Source organism: Semicossyphus pulcher, unplaced genomic scaffold (genome assembly GCF_022749685.1).
Source record: "Semicossyphus pulcher isolate SPU_LCO1_2020_fin unplaced genomic scaffold, fSemPul1.0.p SCAF_17, whole genome shotgun sequence".
Taxonomy (NCBI): domain Eukaryota; kingdom Metazoa; phylum Chordata; class Actinopteri; order Labriformes; family Labridae; genus Semicossyphus; species Semicossyphus pulcher.
The window spans coordinates 5,234,956-5,256,885 of record NW_027211681.1 but is presented as its reverse complement, the minus strand read 5'-3'; the positions used below and the strand labels follow the sequence as shown (position 1 = coordinate 5,256,885).

The window sequence follows — 21,930 nt, the reverse complement described above, 5'->3', positions numbered from 1 at the left end:
AAGCCATCTGCGACTTGTTGCAGGTCTTCAGATGTGTTCTGATATCAAGGTTCTGTCTTGAAGAGGGACTTCTGTGTCAAAGTCTAGTTTTGTAAGCTCGATTATATCAGCTAATATTGTGATAAACTGTGCATTTTCCTCTCCGTTTTACATTTTTTGTAGTGGGTGTTTATTCTGAAGGTCAGATCCCTGCACTTCCGGTTCCGTCCTCGCGCTCTGTGTTATCTTGACGATTCGAACCTGCTTCGTGTATAGGTGTCCAGATGCCCAAACATCGTTGGCTGGAAGTAACCACTAAAATCCGAGGAGAAAGAAGTCACTGTAACCATCAATAGTTTCTGTCTGGATAATTCAAGGTAATAAATATTACGTGGGGGACCAGTACGGTGCAATAAATTATAGCTTAAAGGGGTTAATAACTTAGAAAAATGCGAGGGAGGGTTCATAAGCTAATGTTAGCTAACTTTAACAATTAACGTTACTCGCTGTAAAGAGTACAGTCCATACGTGAGGATAATTTGGGCAAGGTGTCTAAGAAGCAACCTGTTAAATCCTTCATTGATGTTGCATAAATATTGTTAGACATGGTATTATTCCACTTCAGTCTATCAACGCGCTAACTGGTCCTAGCATAACTTTGTAGCTAAAGTCAGACCGCATTCGAGTTGTGTAGAAGAACAGAAGGTGGCGGCATGGGACGCGAAGAAAGTTCGCCTCCATTCATTTTCGCATGGCATTCTGGGATTCAAGGCGGCCGGGGCAGACTTTGTTTGCTTAAAGTTGAAATTTTAACCTTTAACTGTATGCACATGAGGGCGAAATTCTATTGGAAGCAGCAGCGTTTACATCTGCCGAAAAGCTGATAACGAAAAAGTGAGACAGTGACTGACAGGAAGTGAGGTGTTCACCTGAAGTTGATGGATGGTTGTGGAGGAGATCTCTGTCTCTCTCTGTTTCTGCTTGACAAGAAGATACGCACATAATTTGAGCAAGTGCAGGTTGGGTACTTACCGTAAATGAGAGAGCCCCTCGATAACGAGAGGTAATGGAGGCAACGTTTCGAGATATGTTCGACTGGAGTGAGTTAGGTAGGAAGGAAGGAAGGAAGAAGAAAGTCGTTAAGATACAACCAACCTTAATAGCATGCTTGCGGTTTGGTTTCCTGCAGTGGCATCACGTTGCGGCTCATAAGCGGCTACCTAGAGTGTAGCACACAGACTAATACAAACTACACTGTATTGTTGTGCGACGTAAGGTCACGTTACGCAGTTGAATGCACACCTCTGGTCCTTGCAGCAATGCTTCTTATATGCATCTTATAGCTTATACTAAATACTACTCTGTTTACAGCACTTAGGCGTGTTTTGCTCTATTATTATTTTATGTGCCTATTGCCTATCATCAACATTATTTCAGTTAATCCTGGATAACAGAAATTAAATTAATGTGTGTGGACAGTGTTAGTTCTTTGTAGTGGACATTAGATGGCAGTATCTCATCAACACATAGCTTCCACACCTTCATCTGTATCCAAGAGCCTCTATTGTAACCCTGTTAGAAGATTATTTTTTATCATGCTTGATTGTTATCTTAAAGCCATGCCTTGAAAGGATCTCTAAAGCATTTATCAGTCCTGAAGGTTAAAAAATGAGGAGAGGAAGTGAAAAATACAAATACTCCAATTTAAATAAGTAAGTTACTTCAGTAAGTTCAATCAAAAGACAATTATTACATGTGGTAGCTGTTTATTATTAAACATTTTTAGAAGCCTATCATCTCACATGGTGGTTAACAGATTTGCCATGTTTCATTTGTAGTTGGTGTGATTTTATAGTAGTCTCGCCAAGAGATGTCGAGGGTAAAGTTGATGGCCCATTGCTTTGTTTGCTGTTTGCTTTGTTTGCTTAATCAAGGTTAATCTACCTTGTACCAACTCTGTGGGACCTGTGTTTGGTTTAGTTTGACGTGGCATAACCTGTGTTCTTTGTAAACCAGGATGCCCCTACTGTGTCAACACTGAAGCTAGTTTATCCAGTCCACCTTCATTTGTTCAGACAGTGTGTTAAGGTGGTGCCACCATGGTCATTGAGTCACATCAAGTACAGAAGCCCCTTTTACACTGCGGCTCCGCCTCAGCGCCGCAATGAAGCTCCGCCGTCATGCAGCCTTTACCATTTTACATTGGACCAAGCGACGCTCAAGTGTCACTTGACATGTGACATGTCATTATGTCTGTGCTACTGTACATTATTTTTGGCAATAGTCTCTACATGACTGAGGTCTCTCAACAGCCAACCTCATTAATAAGCAATGAATGATTTAAAGTTGATAATCTGCTTATTTTCTAAGTGATTCTGTTGGTTTAAGTGGAAGAAAATAGAAATACGAAAAAACTCTGCGATGTGCAAATACATATTTCAATATATAAAGTGCATTAAATGAACAAACATGCATATTAGCTATAACTCTTAGTTCCTATGTCCACCCCATGTAAAGTGTATTGTGTTGTCCCACTTGTCTCTTTACTTTTTGATGCGGGTGTCAGAGTCTCTGTGAGAGGGCCAAACCAAGTGTGGTAAAAGGAGGAGGGGGGCTTTGTTTTGTTAGCAGGAATAGACTTAAAGTAAAGTAAATGTACATAAAAACACACTGCATCTATCTGGTATAATATTTTTTCATATCATAATATATGTTGCAAAAATTAAAGATATTGTAATGTCAGTTTTTTCCCAACATCATGCAGCCCTATTTTACACAGCACCTGTGTTTGCACATGTCCTTCCTGAATCCAAAATAAATCCAAAATGCTGTACTTTTTTTCACCACTAAAGTCACACTAATTTATCTGAGGGTAGCTGATAGATTGGGCTTCTTCTGATTGAGTCAAAATGGTGTGAAAGTGTGGTCATTATCCCCAGGGATCCATCCAAATGCTTAGTGAGAATGCATGGCTTGTTTACAGGGTTTTCCCTACCATATAAAATCTTAGGCGCAGCGCTAATTCAGAATCTTAGAAGATAAGAATCCCGATTTTTACATGAACCGATATTTTTTGCCCACCCCTACTGTCAGAGCACCGCTGTTTCTACCCTCTAATCATCTAATCAGTGAGACGAGTTCCCCTGTGTACAGTCTTGCTCTGAGATAGTTTTAGGTTTGATAGTTACGAAAGGTACCGAAGCTTTAAGCTTTAATTTCTGCTAGTTTCACAGCGGTTACGTTCTAAACAAATAAAGATGTTTTGTGAAGTCCCTTAGACGTCTCATAAAGATGCTTAAGTTACGATGTTACGATGTTACAGACAGACGGAGAGCAGTTTTGACCAGACCACTGCTCAGCGATGGGCGTACAGAAATGTCCCAAACACAGCAGAATAATAAGAACAATAGAAACACAGACGAAGAGCAGATCCTCCATAGACATATGTGACGGAGGGCGGAGTAGACAGACGCACACACCTGGCAGCAGCGTGACGATGGCTTATTAAAACAAAACCCTGTGTCTTCCTGCGAGGTTGTACGGAGGTGTAGACGTGTAAGCTGGTTGTTTAGAGCGTAACCGCTGTGAAACTAGCAGACAATAAGCTCCTGTACCTTCGTTTCTATCGAACTTAAAACTAACTGAGAGCCAGACTGTGCACACGGGATCTCTACTTATGTTCCAAAATGCAAAAAAATATTTTCCTAGGGTTTTTAATGTGTCTGTTTATAACATATGTTCAGTATATGTTGGTAATTGTGCTGGTTTCTAGTTTAACCATGAGTGAGGTGGCTGTTAAAAAAACAACTGTCAAAATTAAATATGCATCCTCTGTTAGGAGGTGTAATGACTTTATCCCACAGCACTGCTGAAAAAAAATTAAATTAATTTATATCGGGGCATATTAGTGGACATATACGCCGATACCGATATATCTGCGAAGTTTGAATATCGGCTGATAAAATCGGTTGACCAATAAATTGGTCGGCTCTAGAAGGTGGGAAATTAAAAATAGGAATCATTTTTTTGTTCCTACTTTTTCTTTATTGTTGTTAAAATTATTTCCCAGAAATGAAATAAAAAAGAGAGAAAAAATGTCCTTGAACAATTTTGGTAAATCTAACAAACCAGAGTCCCTTGAGTCCCTGACCTTCCAGGGTCACAGTGAGTCAGAGACGTGGCAGACTGCATCGATTTTTATTGCTGTGTTATTACTTGACCTCTGACCACAGCTGTGTCTGATCAAGGTAGGCTTTTAAGGGCTGTTAGGCGGTTCTGACCAATGAGATGAAGGTGGTGCAGTCTGTTAGTAGAGCAAGGCCAATGTGCCACTATGACTCCCTCTGGGCTTATCTGTGTTGGTTAGTGGGAGTGTTCAGATCTGGACAGAGGCTAATTGTTACTGGGATGATAAACAAAATGCAAGGGAATGAAAGTGATGACCTCATGCTCGGCCCTTAAAAGTAGCCTATATCGTCAAGAATTTATTTTTAACATTTGCATGACGAACACTCAGAGCGTCTCCAGGCTCATAAGGATAACAGGCATGAGCTGAAATAAGAGAACACCTCTGACGCACAAAAACAACTAAGTTAAAGTCAAATACATAATTTAGGGTATAATTTAACATAAACTGTGCTCAGATTGACTTCAGCTGTGCTTGAAAAAACAGCCTTAGTTCTCACTCATTTGAATGAGGCTAAATACAAAAATGTCCTGTCAAAAAAAGGTGGAAGTACTGGATCATTTTTGTCACACCCATACCTGAAGCTAGGCAAAGAAAGCCTTGGAAAAAAGTGGAGCGGAAAGACGATTGTGATTACATTTACTTAAACAGTGTTCCAGCTCCCATTGAAGAGATCTGGACACTTGAGCAGCAACAGGTTATTCCAGCGGAGAGGGGGGAAGGAGGAGGCCACTTCAGAGTACCTCCAGGGGAAATCTAGGTTAGTGACAGTGTAATGGAGATTGAATAAAAAGGTTTGGCCTGAAACTCTTTTCAGTTTTTCGTTTGGAAAATGTAGCAGGTGGAACTATGTTTTGACTCATTTTCGGGTGGCACAGTACACAAACGCGTTGCCTAGCATATGTCAATGATTTCTGTGAGAAGCACTTCACATGTAGACTTCCACGCTCTGATTGTTCTCTTTTCTTCACTGTATTAAGTTTTAATTCACAATCTACTTTAATCTGATCACTTTGCTTTGCTTCACTCCCCCTACACACCTGCACCTCTGCTCTCTGCACAGCTGCTGGCCCTGCCCCCCTCTATCTGTCTGTCTCTCTGTCTGCTGTGTTGACTGCCTTCATCAGCAGTCTGTTTCATTAAGTTACAAAAGTTAAAAATGTTCTCTCTCAATTCAAAACACCACGTGAGCCGCGTGTGCATGAGGGACGTTATTAATGACGTAGCGATCAAAACGATCGATCGATTGTTACCAAATGACATCTGCACCTTTTTATAAGCTTTACAAACAGCGACAGTGTCGGACCCTCTTTTACCGTTAGAACACTGTGTGAGGAGTAAACTAGTCCCGCTGGAGTAAACTGGTCCCGCTGTTGTTTATTTGGTTGCCACGACGTCACGTGTGATTGATGTCCTGTGACTCCTGTCACTGTTTCAGGGCCGCCACAGCAAAATGTATTTAGCGGAAACACTGTATTTTTTTAGCACTGATTGAACTTTATTGTTATTGTTCTGAAAAAGTTATTGCACATTTTATTATATTTCTAATTGGTTACTGTATCAGATCAATGGATTGACTCTCACACTCCCTGATACTGTCACCCCATTTTAGGTAGTATCGAAGGCCAATACTGATTCAGGTACTGGTGTCAAAACGACACTACCCGTAAATGCTGTGTCATGGCAGATGGACAAAAAAATTACAGTATGTTTTGTTTTGAAAAAAAATTCCAGAGCGAAGGCTGAGTTATTAAAGGGATAGTAGATTTTTTTAAAGTGCTTCCTACACAGAAGCTAAGCTAAGCACCGCTGCAGATGGTCACTTAAAAGAGTCCTACATACAAACAAACATTTCAGTTTAAGTGTACGCTGTATTTTAGTGTTTTGTCACCGCTTCACATTACCGTCAGATGTTTGTTTATATGTAGGACTCTTTCAAGTGGCTAAAGTATGTGGTACTCCTGACCCCATCTGCAGCCGTGCTTAGATTAGCTTCCGTGTAGGAACTCCGGCAGGCTTCTCCTAACGGGCTGTGCTGATTATTATCTACCGTCAAAGCACACTTACTATTGATAAGTAACTCATACAACCCCACTTAAAAAAATCAGAACTATCCCTTTAACAATGTTTTATATTTTCTGAACACTCAAAAACTGTAAAATATCACAATGAACACCTATTTTACTACTTTTTTTGTAATTGTTGGGGCAGATAAGGGTTAAAAAAACTAAACTGCAGGTCTGATGCTGCTGACATACAGTTGACAAGGCGGGACTTTTCTTTGTCATGAAATCTAAGACATGTTGAAGCCCTTCATTCAGTATCAGTGAGAAACTCTTGTCTGACACATCCACACATCTCCCCCTCCTCATCCTCTTACCCACTTTCCTTGCATACAGAACATTTTAAAATCAATCAGTGGGTGGAGTGAAGTTTCGTCCTGGGTGAAGTGACACTTTAAGTTTGTACCCTGATGACGACACAGCCCCTTGCATTTTTTTTTTTTAAAGGGCAGTACTTCAGCCAATCACGAGCTTTGGTCCAACCCAACCCAGCCCCTATCCCTTGCAGCCCCTCCCCCAGCTGTATGTGTATGTCACCCTTCCTCCCTCTCTTCCTTTTCTCTTCCTCGCTGCTTGCTGGCTCGCGCATGCCCGCCCTCCACTGCCTTATGCGGCTGAGCTAAAGAGAGCAATAAAAGATAAAAGGATTTGTAAAAAAAAACAAAAAAAACAGCAGAGAGTGATTTTAGCGGAGAATCTGCAGAGACGTGGGATGGAAAAGCATTCGGGTTCTTTGTTCATAAACCCTCATGTGAGTCAGATGGCCTTCCTCAGTCTCTCCGTACTCTGATGTATATTTCATCTTTCGCTTCATGTCCCTCCTTTCTTTCTTGCTGTCTATCAGTACCTCAGTGTTTTATTCTGACTGTACATCTCTGTCTGCCTCCACTGCTGTGTCATCCCTGCCTTTGCTTCCTGCATGTGTCCCTCCCCCCCATACCATAACAACGGCTGCTGATGCTGTCTTGTGATGCTTGAGTAGAAGTCACAGTGTGCTGAATGAGAATCAGGTTAAACCACAGGATTTAGTCCTAAAGGCTTTTTTGTTTGACCTGACACATGAGAGGGTGTTACTGTCATAATCTCACTGTAGCTCATCTAACAGTGTGTAGACTATATATTTAGATGATTAGCAAAACTAATATGACTTTGACAAAGATGATAAGCATTATACGATTTAAATTACAAAAGTAATGACTTTAATTTAATGACTTAATGAGAAAACTTACAAACATCTCTCCAGAAGCTGACATTGTCCATCGTGAGCATCTCTCAGACACATCTGTAGTGTTTGGAGATGTAGGCGTACCGCTACGTTTAAAAAATGCGGCCCTGTGGGTATCGTATGCATGTGACTTGGTGTGGCAGGTTTGTTATGGGCAGTGAGTCTCTCCTGTGTGCCCTTAAGAGAAGTACAAGAATGTACCTCAGATACATTGAAGCTAATGCTTTCCATGGATTTCCAGGTGCACTCAGGTTCATGGATAGCAGTTGTGAAAAGGGCCAACTAGTAAGTTAGCTAGCTAGCTAGCTAGCTAGCAGCCACTAGCCAGGCTAAAGCCAATTGAATTGAATTTAAGAAACCAAAGCTGGGGAGGGATGATATTATACTGCATTAAAATAATTGTTAAGTCTATTTGCAGTCAGAATCATTAATGTTTCCACTCTGCGTTTGCATTGTCGTTAACAGGCGGCTTGTTCTTATGTGTGCTGGTAAAATATATAGTTCAGGAACTGTTTAATACAGATTTGTACATCTCCTTGTATTGTGGCCCTGGATCTCAAAGCATATTTTAACTCACCAAAAATATATATTAATATTGATTAAGTTGATATCGTAAACCTGCAACAACTAGTCGACTATTGGCAGAAACTTGCAACTAGTCAACAAGGAAAATCTTGAGTTGTGGGCAGCCCCAGAGCTCAATGACACTGGGCAGGCTGGGGTTGAATGATGGCCAATTATGACTGGGCAATGATTTAGATATAGAAAAATCCAGTTTAAAATAAGAAGAATGTTTTTTTAATATTTTAAAAAGAGTAAAAAGACAGTGGGGGCAGTGTTTGCCTGGACACCATGTAACCCCAATATAAACAACTACCACGGCAAGCCTAAGCCCAGCTTTTATACCACTTTCTTGTGTTTCCAACTTTTGTTCAGTGATGTTTTTCTTAAAAAATACATACATGGGAAAGTTAAATTGCTTTAGTTTGTTGGTTTAGGGTCACGCTAGTGTTTTAAGTATGAAGAACACACACATTTGCTACTTTAATCTTTCTGAGAGGGAAACCACGATTTTAACATGTTTGCTCTCAATTTCAGTGAAACCACAGTAATGACAGTGTTGATAGAGAGCACAAGACACAAATCAGCCTGCACATGTCTGTTGTTAGCTTTAAAGGTACCACGCTCCTGCAACATCTTGATGTTTCATTCACGGTCCAAGAATATCTTTTACATTGGTGAAACCCTTATTTGGGCACGGCCTGGTATATAGCAATGAGCTTGCATGCTAGTGAATTGCTGTTATATTCATACTTTAATGGGCTACATGGAGGCAAATTTGTCAAGAGTCTTTTCTTAGAGATTGTCTGATATCACTCCTATAAAGTGGACATGTTGCTGGTATAAGTTGTTTTCACATTCACCTGTTCTTCTGCATTAGTGTGATCAAGATAATTGGCAAAAACAGCATTTACAGTGATATAAACAGTGCACTTATCACTCACTATACGGATGTGTGATTGGTAGCTGGCTCAGTAAACCTAGGAAAAACAGAACAGAGAGCAAATGTGGGTTTTGGTTTAATGTGTGTACCATTCCTTCATGCAAATAAAAAGTAAAGTACTTCACTATCTGTCAGGTAGAAAACAGTGAACTTTTTAAGAGAATATGCACAGAGGAGGGTCATAAAATCACATTGAATGACAAGTCGGTCATTATCTACAGATAATATTTAAAGCACTTTTTTCATATAATATAAGCTTCATAGTTATACCTTATGGGATCAGTATGATTTATGTGATAATCTGCTGGGACAGTTTTCTTGAAAAAACGTTTCTTTTTGAATTTCCATTTCTTCTTTGGTATAGGACGAATAGAAATTCACCCTGAAAAGCTTGGTGATGCTGACAAAATGAAATATCCAGAGAAATCTCAAACACTATCTCATAATTTGCATGTTATAACCCAATAGTAGGAGGTGTAGACATTTACAGATACATTCTGTATCTCTTACTTACTTATCAGGTCACTATTATGAATCTATAACTGCCTAATGTCAAAGATTTCAATAATATTTTCAACAGTTTCAGTTCCACTGAGAAACTACACTTGTTTCAATAAGGAAGTATCGCTTCAAGCAGCATCTCTGTAGCTTCCGTTATTCGTTGCTTTTCATATTTTCACACACACGGACGTGTTGAGAATGTCCCAGAAACGTTACAAGATCCAAAACCTACACAAATTGAAAGTCAGGCGCTTACTTATACCAACAACGTAAATTGCCTTCACAGTTAACTAACCTGGGGTGTTTCAAAAGGGAGGCTTATCAAACATGTACTACTTAAACATACATAAGTTCATATGTCAACCTGTCACATATGAGCATGTTTGCTGTGTCTTGATGAGCGTATGGATGCTAACCAAACACAAGCAGCTTGTATTAATTTTGGAAGATGCTGAAAAGTCTTAATGGTTAAACCAGGGCTGGGCTATATGATGAAAGTATGATCTGCATATGTTTTCTATCTTTATCTGTATCAACTGTTTCATGATATGTAATTTGATAATGCTGCTAGTGGGGATTATCTTTATTTTAAAGCAGAGTTTCCGTTATCTGGTAATTTACGTTTTTTTACGAGATGCCATCGCTCCGTGGCTATGGAGGAATTTCTCCACAGCCTGTAAAGTCCTCCTCAGGGATTTCAGTGAAATATATCCTGATTAATAGCCTATATATTAACTAATATTAATATGTATAATGAATTGCATTCCCTCAGGGAGAGAGAGAGGGAGAGCGAGAGAGAGAGTGTGCATGCATATGGACAGCGCGGACGCGGCGGGGAAAGTGGTCATTTGAGCATGAGACATGTTCCACTGTACAAATTTCAGTTTAGTGAAGTGTATGAACTGAACTGTAGATGGGAGTCCTTGTTTATAGTGGGAGATAGAGTCATCGCTGTCTCATGCACGAGTAACATTGAAAGCTTCCAGGACATATGGACCGGCACAGAAACCCTGTCTTCCATCATTATAAAGTTTGATTACAAGCGCTCAAGTTGTCTATCGCACATTTGTGAGGCTGTTTCTTTCCGACGCTCTTCATAGGATATCAAGAGGGGCTGTGTGCCGAGCTGCCGCTTAGATCAGCTCAGCTTGTCTCCAGGAGCTTGGTTTGTTATTAGGTTAGAAGTCTGAAATTCCATGTTCAGGGAAGCAATTCATCCACAGCCGTCTCTCGCTCTTAAATCAAATGGACTTGTTAATTAACACCAGAAAATACACTAAATAAATAAGCTTCAGGTTAAAACTCTGTGTCTCTTCAACGCTGTTCATCAGACACAGGATGTGTTGTCAGGCGGCTGCATGCCATGTGGCCTCTAACATCCATATAAGTGACGTCATGTTACTATTTTCTGGCTGCAATTTCCTCGTCTTCGGGGGTTACTTGGAGAGAGAGCTTTGCAATAGGAAGTGGGTGTGTACCCCAGGATGTACTTACACATGCTTAAAAAACCTGCTGAGTCACTGGCTGTTGTCTCTGTTTCTGCTGTGTGATAAGCTGTTTGAGCTATCCATATCTAGTAAAAGTTTATCTGCGTTATCAACATAAAGGTTTTTTGATATACGTTTTATTGAGCCTAGCTCTACCTTAAACACTCTTGTCTTTAACGTAGACTGCTCCTGCTGTCCTTTTGCAACAATCATCCACTAATCTCTAAAGTCGTGAACCGCCCCGAGGCGTCGTCATTGTCTTTTTGTCAGTGACACAGATCTCATGCCATTCTACTTGTTTCATGGGCCTTGTTGATCCAGTACAACCTGTTCATGGTTGTAGAACACAGACAATACATAATATTTAGCTGGATGGTGACGTTAACATTGTGAAATAATGGTTGGATTACAACCAGTAATGTTATGTCATGAATGAAGTTAAGACCGTGTCCTGATGTCATGTGTATGGCAGCATTCTTTAAGCAGCTGAACTCACATGACACACCGCAGTCCTCTGAGAGAAAAGCCCTTTTATTCCCAGTGTCGAGATGTTCGTAGCTCTTCTTTGATAAAAGACTCTATATTTTACAAAGAGGAAATAAAGCAGTCAAATTAATCATTAGATGATAAAATGCATCAAACATGGACTTTGGCAAGTAATTGATCACACCATGGAAAACATCATGGAATTTAACATTAGTGCCACAGTGGGAACCTTTTTTTCTAATCTTTGTTTGTTGTTCACTCTGATGTCAATGACCCTCCATTCCTCTTCCCAGAAAGCAAAAGACTGAAAGAGAGAGAAAGCTCAGTCTTTGGACTAATCTAGCCTCAGGGGGTTTGTAAATTCCAAACACACAATCCGCTCTGGAATCTGACGTCCCTGTGACTTTCTACATTGACCTGAACATCTACAGTACACACTGTATGTTCTCTTAAAATACACCTGAACGTTGGTGTTTTATTTTAGAGCTAGACTTTAAATGGTTCATTGCCAGAATGTCATAATGCATTAAGAGCAGCAGATGGCAGCAAGTATTTGTAACATGAGGACTATCTGTTGACTTCAGGGCTGTTGAGTGCTGATAAGAATAGAGCCATTGTTAAACTGGTGTTGTTAACGGCAACACCTACTTTTCCAGGAGTTTTCAAGAAATGTGGCTGTAAAACCACCAGACAAATGTCTTTTGAAGCTGTTTATTTGCATCTTTGTGTCGGGTATGTACCATTCTTAGCCTATCATTAGCATACCAAAGATTCTTGTTGTACTACTTCTATTGTTTCTGTATGACTGAAGTATTTCAGAAGTCCCCAGTGGACTCCCACCCTCTAGTATACAAAGGAGAGACTAATAGAGGTATCAAGGTGTAGACATAAGATGTAGTATACGGATACAGGTTTTAACATATCCTGGTACTACAGGAGGTTCACCATGTGAGGCACCCTGTCATTATTTCTTGTGGATATAGTCCAGCCCCCATGCAGCTGATGGCAGCCAATAAACATAAAGCAAACCTCTTTCTTTTGCTTCCAATCCCTTTGTGACACTTGTCAACACCGCATCAGTAGTCAAATGGCTCATTGTCTTCACATGAAGGCTATTTGCTGTGATGAGCTGGTAAAAGTAAGTTGGTTTGGTACATATGAAAGACACTGTTATGTGTAAGCTTACTTTTTCATCTCCAATGTATCTTAATATGATATTAGCTTCTCTGTTAACTTCTGTCTCTGCTAATGAAACCAATAAGTAAAGTTTCCACCATCAAGACCAACTTCCTTCCTTGTGTGTTGGTGTTGATGTGACCAGAGTCAAGCAGGTGTGAACTTGGCCTCTACATGCAAAGCACTATACTGCATAATATTTCCCACCTATGGAAATGTCAGCATGTTTTCCAAAATGTAAAAGCTTTGTTGTGTTTTCATGCAACAACTGCAAATGCTTTACTCACGCATTACTGGGTCTCACCCTTTTATTTTCCATCTTGTTTCTAGGAACTGTACTATTTGAGAATGCAAAGAACCAGAGACAAGATGGAGAGGAAAAACATGGATGAGAAGAATCAGGTAAGACTTTGTGTCTTGAGCTACATGTGAGTTCATTGAAATAAAACTTGTTGGTTGTGTGGGGATGTTTCTTTTCCTGCAGAGGAGAGAGGCATATGTTTCTATGTGTTTTGCCCCCCAAAAAATCAAATAAACTAATGTTTTGTGTGTGTGTGTGTGTGTGTGTGTTGGTTACACCTAAAGTGTCAGAGTAAGCTGAGGGTGTGTGTGGCGACATGCAACAGAGCAGACTACTCCAAGCTGGCCCCCATCATGTTTGGCATCAAATCCCACCCCAACGAGTTTGAACTGGAAGTTGTGGTGCTCGGCTCCCATCTCATTGATGACTACGGGTAAGACCAGCTGCATCAACAGAATCTTTCTAAAAAGCTTTTTACATATGGAGCTATTATTGGGGCAAAACTATTTGCATATGCGTAAATAGATCCACAAATGCATACACAGGTTCACAAATGCTCTGTACGCATTTGTGAATCTTTGTACGCATTTGTGGATCTTTGTACACATCTATGGATCTTTTGTACGCATTTGTGAATCTTTGTACACATTTGTGGATCTTTGTACACATTTGTAAATCTTTGTACACATTTGTGGATCTGTGTACGCATTTGTGAATCTGTGTAGGCATTTGTGGATCTGTGTACACATTTGTGGATCTTTGTACACATTTGTAAATCTTTGTACACATTTGTGGATCTGTGTACGCATTTGTGAATCTGTGTAGGCATTTGTGGATCTGTGTACACATTTGTGAATCTTTGTACGCATTTGTGAATCTTTGTACGCATTTGTGGATCTTTGTACACATTTGTGGATCTTTGTACGCATTTGTGAATCTTTGTACACATTTGTGAATCTTTACGCATTTGTGGATCTGTGTACGCATTTGTGGATCTGTGTACAAATTTGTGGATCTGTGTACACATTTGTGAATCTTTGTACGCATTTTTGGATCTTTGTACGCATTTGTGGATCTTTGTACACATTTGTGGATCTGTGAACACATTTGTGGATCTTTGTACGCATTTGTGGATCTGTGTACACATCTATGGATCTTTTGTACGCATTTGTGAATCTTTGTACACATTTGTGGATCTTTGTACGCATTTGTGGATCTGTGTACACATTTGTGGATCTTTACGCATTTGTGGATCTTTGTACACATTTGTGGATCTGTGTACACATCTATGGATCTTTTGTACACATTTGAGAATCTTTGTACACATTTGAGAATCTTTGTACACATTTGTGGATCTTTGTACGCATTTGTGGATCTGTGTACACATTTGTGGATCTGTGTACACATTTGTGGATCTTTGTACGCATTTGTGGATCTGTGTACACATTTGTGGATCTGTGTACACATCTATGGATCTTTTGTACACATTTGAGAATCTTTGTATACATTTGTGGATCTTTGTACGCATTTGTGGATCTGTGTACACATTTGTGGATCTGTGTACACATCTATGGATCTTTTGTACACATTTGAGAATCTTTGTACACATTTGAGAATCTTTGTACACATTTGAGAATCTTTGTACACATTTGTGGATCTTTGTACACATTTGTGGATCTGTGTACACATTTGTGGATCTTTGTACGCATTTGTGGATCTGTGTACACATCTATGGATCTTTTGTACGCATTTGTGGATCTGTGTACACATCTCTGGATCTTTTGTACGCATTTGTGGATCTTTGTACACATTTGTGGATCTTTACGCATTTGTGGATCTTTTGTACGCATTTGTGAATCTTTGTACACATTTGTGGATCTTTTGTACGCATTTGTGGATCTGTGTACACATTTGTGGATCTTTACGCATTTGTGAATCTTTGTACACATTTATGGATCTGTGTATATGTAAAAATAGATTCACAAATGCAGACAAATAGTTTTGCCTCAATAATAGCTCCATATTTACAGATTTAGTGAATCATGAATTAGATTTAGTGATTTACCAACAGTGTGCAGGTTATAATGCACATTTGGGTTTAAATGTTCATTCATTATGAAACTCCACTCTTTTCTTGAGGTTTTTCATTAATTTATTTTTTTTCCTCCTTTTCGCTCTGCAGAAATACTTTTCGTATGATCGAGCAGGATGACTTTGACATCAGCTCCAAGCTTCACACAATAGTGAGAGGAGAGGATGAGGCGGCGATGGTGGAAAGTGTTGGGTTGGCACTCGTCAAACTCCCTGATGTCCTACAGAGGCTGCGCCCTGACATCCTGGTCGTCCACGGTGACCGTTTTGACGCGCTGGCTCTGGCCACGGCTGCAGCGCTGATGAACATTCGAATACTTCACCTGGAGGGAGGAGAGGTGAGGAGGCGAGGCTCGAGAGCATAATTTGGTTATAAATCTAAATATACAAGACTACACAGAGTACATGTGGCATTGCACTTTAAATCGTGTATAAGGTTATACATTTCCTTCCTTTACCTGTTAAAGCTCACAGACTACAATAATGGATGCAAAAAGTGCATAAACCATCATTAATTCCTTACACAATGTAAATGAGAACAGTACTTTTATACAAAATGAGGAATAAAATTCAAGATCTTCTCTCTGTTTCTCCTTTTCCCAGGTGAGTGGTACAATTGATGACTCAATCCGCCATGCAATCAGTAAACTGGCTCATTACCACGCCTGCTGCACACGCATGGCTGAGCAGCACCTCATCGCCATGTGTGAGGACCACTCTCGCATCCTGCTGGCCGGCTGCCCTTCATACGACAAGCTGCTGTCCACTCATCGCCGAGACGACTACATGGATGTAATCAAGAGCTGGCTGGGTATGCAGGGACAAAGCCGTGGCACAGAAATATATATTGTGAGACATTACAGTAGAGTGATATTAGATTTTAATGTGTGGGTGTTCATTCATGTTGCAGGTGACAACGTGCAGGACCATGACTACATAGTGGCTTTGCAGCACCCAGTTACCACTGACATCCAGCATTCCATCAAGATCTACGGGCTGATGCTGGACGCCCTGATCACCTTCAACAAAAGGACCCTCATCCTCTTCCCTAACATTGACGCTGGTTGGTTCCTCTTACTGGTTCTTTAGTTCCTTCCTGTTTTCTTAGATCACAAGGATTTCAGTATTTTTGGATTGGGGACTGGAGAACGAATAAATGTATCTGTGTCCCGCCCCTCCCGTGTAAACAGGAAGTAAGGAGATGGTGCGTGTGATGCGGAAGAAGGGCATCGAGCAGCATCCCAATTTTCGGGCAGTGAAGCACATCCCTTTTGAGCAGTTCATCCAGCTTGTGTGCCACGCTGGCTGCATGATCGGAAACAGCAGCTGTGGGGTACGAGAGGCCGGGGCCTTCGGTACGCCTGTCATTAACCTCGGATCAAGACAAACTGGCAGAGAAACAGGTAGGTGTGTGACAGAAAACTAGAGTTTTGGTGTTGATTTCTCTTGGACAGAGCAAGAGGAAGGTTGATGTGCTTAAGGAAGTTGTTTACAGTTTCGGCTTGTTTTAAGATTTTCAAAATGTATATTTAAAACAGTGTTACTTTTCAAACAATGGCGTAGATGTTTTGTTGTACTGAGTAAAATGGAAATCCAAAAATGCTGATTTAATTAACATTATTGATCTTTAATATTCGTATCAAAGCAAAGATTATTCTGTTAAATAAATCTGCCTCAGGTTGTTCATCTTAAAAACTGTGTTCGTGACGTTTCCCTCTCTGCCAGGTGAAAATGTTCTACATGTCAGAGACGCCGACTCTCAGAATAAGATCTACCACGCTCTGGAGCTGCAGTTTGGAAAGAGATACCCCTGGTATGACCTGTTAGCTGCCTGTCTCTGCCTGTCTCTGGGTCTTTGTCCTCCAGTGTCTTTCTTCACATTTTTTCTTTCTAGTTCTGAAAGCATTGTTTTTTCATTCTAAGCATACATTTATGATGCTATTAGTTTGGCTGGTTAGTCAGTGTGGGGTACGCAGGTGTTTTAATTATTCCAATGTAGTTGTTCCTGCTTTGCCCAACAGACCAGTTATTTATTTGTATGACTGTTAAGAAATAAAGCATAGCTTACCATCCTGATAACAAAAAACGTTTTTGTAAAAGGACTAGCATTAATGATGTCCGGAGCTCTTACAGGTACATTACAAATGCCAAAAAGGAGCTTTTTTTTTCATTCATTAGGTATTTGTCTAAGAAGCACTGCCCACTGTGTTTGGTGCTGTCAATTTCCAAAGCAGATCTCTATTTGTACCTTTACATCATGCTAAAGAAGAACAAGCTTTAGATTACATAAAACCACCACAGAAACGTGCATCATTTTCTGTTTTTAAAAAGTAGATGAATGATCACTGTACATTTGTGTTTCCCATCAGCTCTAAAATTTATGGTGACGGCAATGCGGTGCCTCGTATTCTTAAGTTTCTGCATACCATTAACCTGGATGAGCCCCTCCAGAAGACTTTCTGTTTCCCCCCGGTGAAAGACTCCTTCTCCCAGGACATCGATCACATCCTGGAGACGCAGACGGCTCTGGCTGTTGACCTCGGCGGGACCAACCTCAGAGTGGCTATCATCTGCCAGAGGGTGAGCTGCTATGACCTAAATCTAACACAAATCATTATTAGGTTTTCATAAATTCTAGCAGTATATGTATTTAAATAACTTTGAACATACATTGCATTAACCCCTCTATATTCTTTTAATTTCCTCTCCGAAACATGAAGACTAAATGCTATCAAACATGATCTTCCTTTCTTCTTTCCTCACCACCTCTTTGTCTCTTCCTCCCCTCACTACCTCCCTCTGTTCAGGGTAAGATCGTAAAGAAGTACACTCATCCCAATCCCAAGACCTTCGAGGCCAGGATGGAGCTCTTATTACAGATCTGTGCAAATGCCACACAGGACGCTGTCGGCCTCAACTGTAGATTACTCGGTGTTGGTAAGAATAAACACTCACATTCACATCAATTCACAAACACATCATGGAGCTTTCATCTTAATTCTCTTCCTCTACTTCTCAGGAGTGTCCACAGGCGGGCGTGTCAACCCACAGGAAGGCGTGGTCCTACACTCCACAAAGTTGATCCAGGAGTGGTCCTCAGTGGACCTGAGGACACCCATCTCTGACGCCCTGCACCTTCCTGTCTGGGTCGACAATGACGGCAACTGTGCGGCGCTGGCTGAGAAGAAGTTTGGTCACGGCAAGGGAGTGGAGAACTTTGTCACTGTCATCACAGGAACAGGTGAGGAATTTTTTTTTATTGTCAGATTTATTTATTTTAGAATTGTTTCAAGAGAAAATGAGCAGCTTTTATAATGTCACTATTGTCTCTCAAGCAATAATAACAAGCAAGCTGCATGAAGAAGTCAAGTTTCAGATGTGTGCTTTAAACACTGGCTGAATTTTTGTATTTACTTTTAAAATTGACCATCATTAGAACTTTATTTGGAAATAATTGATAGGTAGAATCCACTGACTTCTTTTAATTTCTCATTACTGCTTAATATCTCTGAGTTAATATCCTGGCTTTATGTGTAGGTATTGGAGGAGGGATTATCCATCAGAATGAGCTCATACATGGCAGTACCTTCTGCGCGGCAGAGCTGGGTCACATTGTCGTTTCACTGGATGGCCCAGAGTGTTCGTGTGGCAGCAGGGGATGCATAGAGGCCTTCGCGTCCGGCATGGCTCTGCAGAAAGAGGCCAAAAGGCTGCATGACGGTGAGTGTTGTTTTTTATCCAGTGTGTGTTTAAATGAATAGTTCACCCAATAATGTTATGCACACATAGTACTAAATTAAAAAAGGATGTGCACATGAGACTGAACATTCTTTTAAAGATCATTTGTGGCTTTTAGGGGGTGTTGAATTGAACTTGTTGGATTTATTGCTTGGAGGAACTTTAAAGTAATTTCTTTGCACATGTTTTAATCCCTGCACAGCAGATGGTGGCAAAACATTTCCTACATCCACTCACTTCTAACTATTGTTCTGTGATTTTAAGTGTCCTCAGATTGTATGACTCTTCATTGTTGAAGCCTAGCAGGATCAAGTAAACATAGCAAAGTAGTCCAAGTTAATTAAACATAGCTTCTTCCCTCACGTTTCAATAAGCTTCATACCATCATTTATTATTTACATGCTTTCATCTGCATCTGCAGAGGAGCTGCTGAAGGTGGAGGGGATGGATTTGAAGCTGGCTGAACCAATCACTGGTGCCCACCTCATCAACGCAGCCAAACTGGGAAACTCCAGAGCTGAGGCTGTTCTCAACAAGGGTGAGAGCACAAAGCAAACACACACACACACACACACACTAAAAAATGTCTAATTTATGCTCAGAGACACAGACCAGCCTTTATGTTGTTATAGACAGAAATGTCAAATGCTTTACATTGTTGAACAATATCAAGTTGTTTCCCTCCTCCTCTCACCATCCCCCATTCATAAGCGGTAAAATATCTGCCATTAAGATAAGAGAATCAAATTTGCCGTTCTTCGTCTCCCTCTCTCCAGCCTCCACAGCGCTCGGTGTGGGCATTGTTAACATCCTCCACATGGTGAACCCTTCTCTGGTGATCCTGTCGGGGGTCTTGGCCTCTTACTACCAGGCTCCAGTGCAGAAGATCATCTCTGAGAGGGCCCTCGTCTCTGCCCAGAACATCAAGGTCGTCGTATCACACCTGGAGGAGCCCGCTTTACTCGGAGCAGCCAGCATGGTGTTAGACTACGCAACCAGGAGGATATATTGAAGTCCTCATTTAATTAATGCAAAACTGAAACTAGTATTTATACTGCCCAGATAGGTACATGAGCATATCTATGGGATATTTTTTAGAGTGAAAGACAATGCAGTTAAACTATCATGCCAGTGCCACGAGTTAAGTACATTTTTAAAATGTATAGATGTCCCAGACATTGGCAGATATCCAGCCTGTGGTGTTAAGTGGGTCCAATGCAGGGGCCAGATATCCCACCACTCTTTCTTTTCCACATTGTCAAGTGTAAGGAAGTCGCAGAGCTTCATTGAGCAAATGAGCATCATCCGTTTTGTACACAGAAAAGCAACCTTCAGGCCAAAATTACCCATCGGTAGAAGGACTCATTCACTCTGCTTGTAATGTGATGTCAGAGGAAATACTGTGCCGTTATAGAAAGTTTGTGACCAAAATATTTCTGAGACATTCTCCTGTCGCTTCCTCATAATTCTTCTATTCTGCTTTTCATCTATCTTTCTATACAGTTTATTTTATTATTTCATTCTCAGTTCTGGGATAACAGTTTCTGTTATTATGTTAGTTATTGATGAAATTATGTTACATTTCCATGTTTTATTAATTTAATTATTTAAGGTGTTTGGGAGGAAATAAGTACTTTAAGATGAAGACTACTGTAGTTTTTGGGTCTTGAAGTCTTTTTAGGAAATTTAAGTTCTATACTGTATTAAATTAATAATACATTAATAATAGATGCTACAGTAGGACGAGGACCTGAATCTTTTGCCTGAATCAGGTGAAAGTGTTTTTGTTTGTTTGTTTTTTTTACATGTCATTGCCACAGACCTTATGAAGATATGAAGCGCTCTTTGAAGCTTCCGAAGTTTTCTTCATGCCTTCCTGAGATATAATTTATCTCAAACAATACTTACTTTATTTGTATGTATCTATATTATACATTACATGCTTATTAAACATTTTGAATGAATTCATTTTTAATTTGGTTTGGTTTGTGTCCACATAAATATAACTTTTCTGTTTTAGATGTGAGGAATAAATGGATGTTCAGGAGAGTATCAATCAAAACCCTGCCCACAATACTATATTCCCTTTTCGTGTTTTATACAGCTTCTCTTACGTGGAAGAGACTCACTTTGCATGCCCCACAAACCACCACAAAGCCACCATCTTTAAAGAGGAAGGATTGGCTAACAGATGTACAGACAACACATAAGGTGCAGCTCCTGAAAGGATTTTGAAGGATTTTTCAGCGACAATCTGGCAAATAGATACTTGGCAGGCTAAGGCTCTTTCTTAAGACTTGTAGCTATTTAATAGAGTTGGTTAAATGTCACTGATATGGATCCAATGTTTTAAAACCAATATATTCTCTCCAAGCTGCATACCTTGAGTTAAGTGAGTCCTTTCTTGTCACCTGAGCCCTTTGTTAATAATTAACCACCATGACATTGTGCCTGGGCTGGACACAGCAAATGTTACCCAGGTACTTCACCTGCTTTATAGCAGAGCTGGAAAAGAGACTGAAAATTCAGCTGGTGTTTGACAGAAGGCATGTAGCGTGTGTTGTCCAAAGATCTGTGATCACTGGTCAAGTGTTATTTCGCATTTGTTTGGAATATAATAATATTATATATAATAATATAATAATATTGGTAGGGTTAAAGGTTGAAATCTTTAATAAATGTACATGAATATCTTAGCTTTAGATTAGTCCCTCTTTTGATTTATTGACAGCATACGCTCAAGCTGCAAAACCCAAGGACTCATGTTATCCCAGCATGATTTGGAAATATTTCAGAGGCTCTTTTGATGTCAGAGAATACTTAGCTTTCTCAGTCTTCACGTGCACACATAAATGTTCAATATGGATGAGGTCAGGTGACTGAAGTCAATGATACTCAAGAATCAATTTTTTTTAATTTTCCGATTAGTTCTTCCTAAGCTTTGAGATGTATATGGGGCCATTATCATGTATTAAATATATTACAGTAGACATATGGGCATATATGTGATTTTCTTTTACGTTTTAGTTAACTGACAACAGAATATCACTATATAAAGTGCAGTGGTAGGGCTCACATGGAATTATAATAAGGGCCAGACAATGAAATGTATTAAATTATGTCAATGTTTAATTTCGCCTTTTTACAGACTGCGGATTTGTCTCATATATCTGACAGCACGTAGCGGGTCATG

General features: G+C 40.1%; 1 protein-coding gene across 2 annotated transcripts; it reads left to right on the top strand.

The window, feature by feature from the left end:
• The first annotated feature begins 267 nt into the window (after positions 1-267).
• Positions 268-20,674, top strand: gne (glucosamine (UDP-N-acetyl)-2-epimerase/N-acetylmannosamine kinase). 2 transcript variants are annotated; one of them, XM_069666405.1, is made up of 14 exons: positions 268-356; positions 12,938-13,009; positions 13,193-13,341; positions 15,091-15,337; positions 15,603-15,810; positions 15,910-16,062; positions 16,190-16,402; positions 16,725-16,812; positions 17,369-17,579; positions 17,807-17,936; positions 18,019-18,240; positions 18,537-18,719; positions 19,159-19,275; positions 19,514-20,674. In XM_069666405.1, the coding sequence occupies exons 2-14, from the start codon at positions 12,956-12,958 to the stop codon at positions 19,747-19,749; spliced, it is 2,211 nt and encodes a 736-aa protein (XP_069522506.1). In that variant the 5' UTR covers positions 268-356; positions 12,938-12,955; the 3' UTR covers positions 19,750-20,674. The 2 variants fall into 2 exon arrangements, with proteins under 2 accessions (XP_069522506.1, XP_069522505.1); XM_069666404.1 differs by lacking the exon at positions 268-356 and adding an exon at positions 6,819-6,979.
• Positions 20,675-21,930: the final 1,256 nt, after the last annotated feature.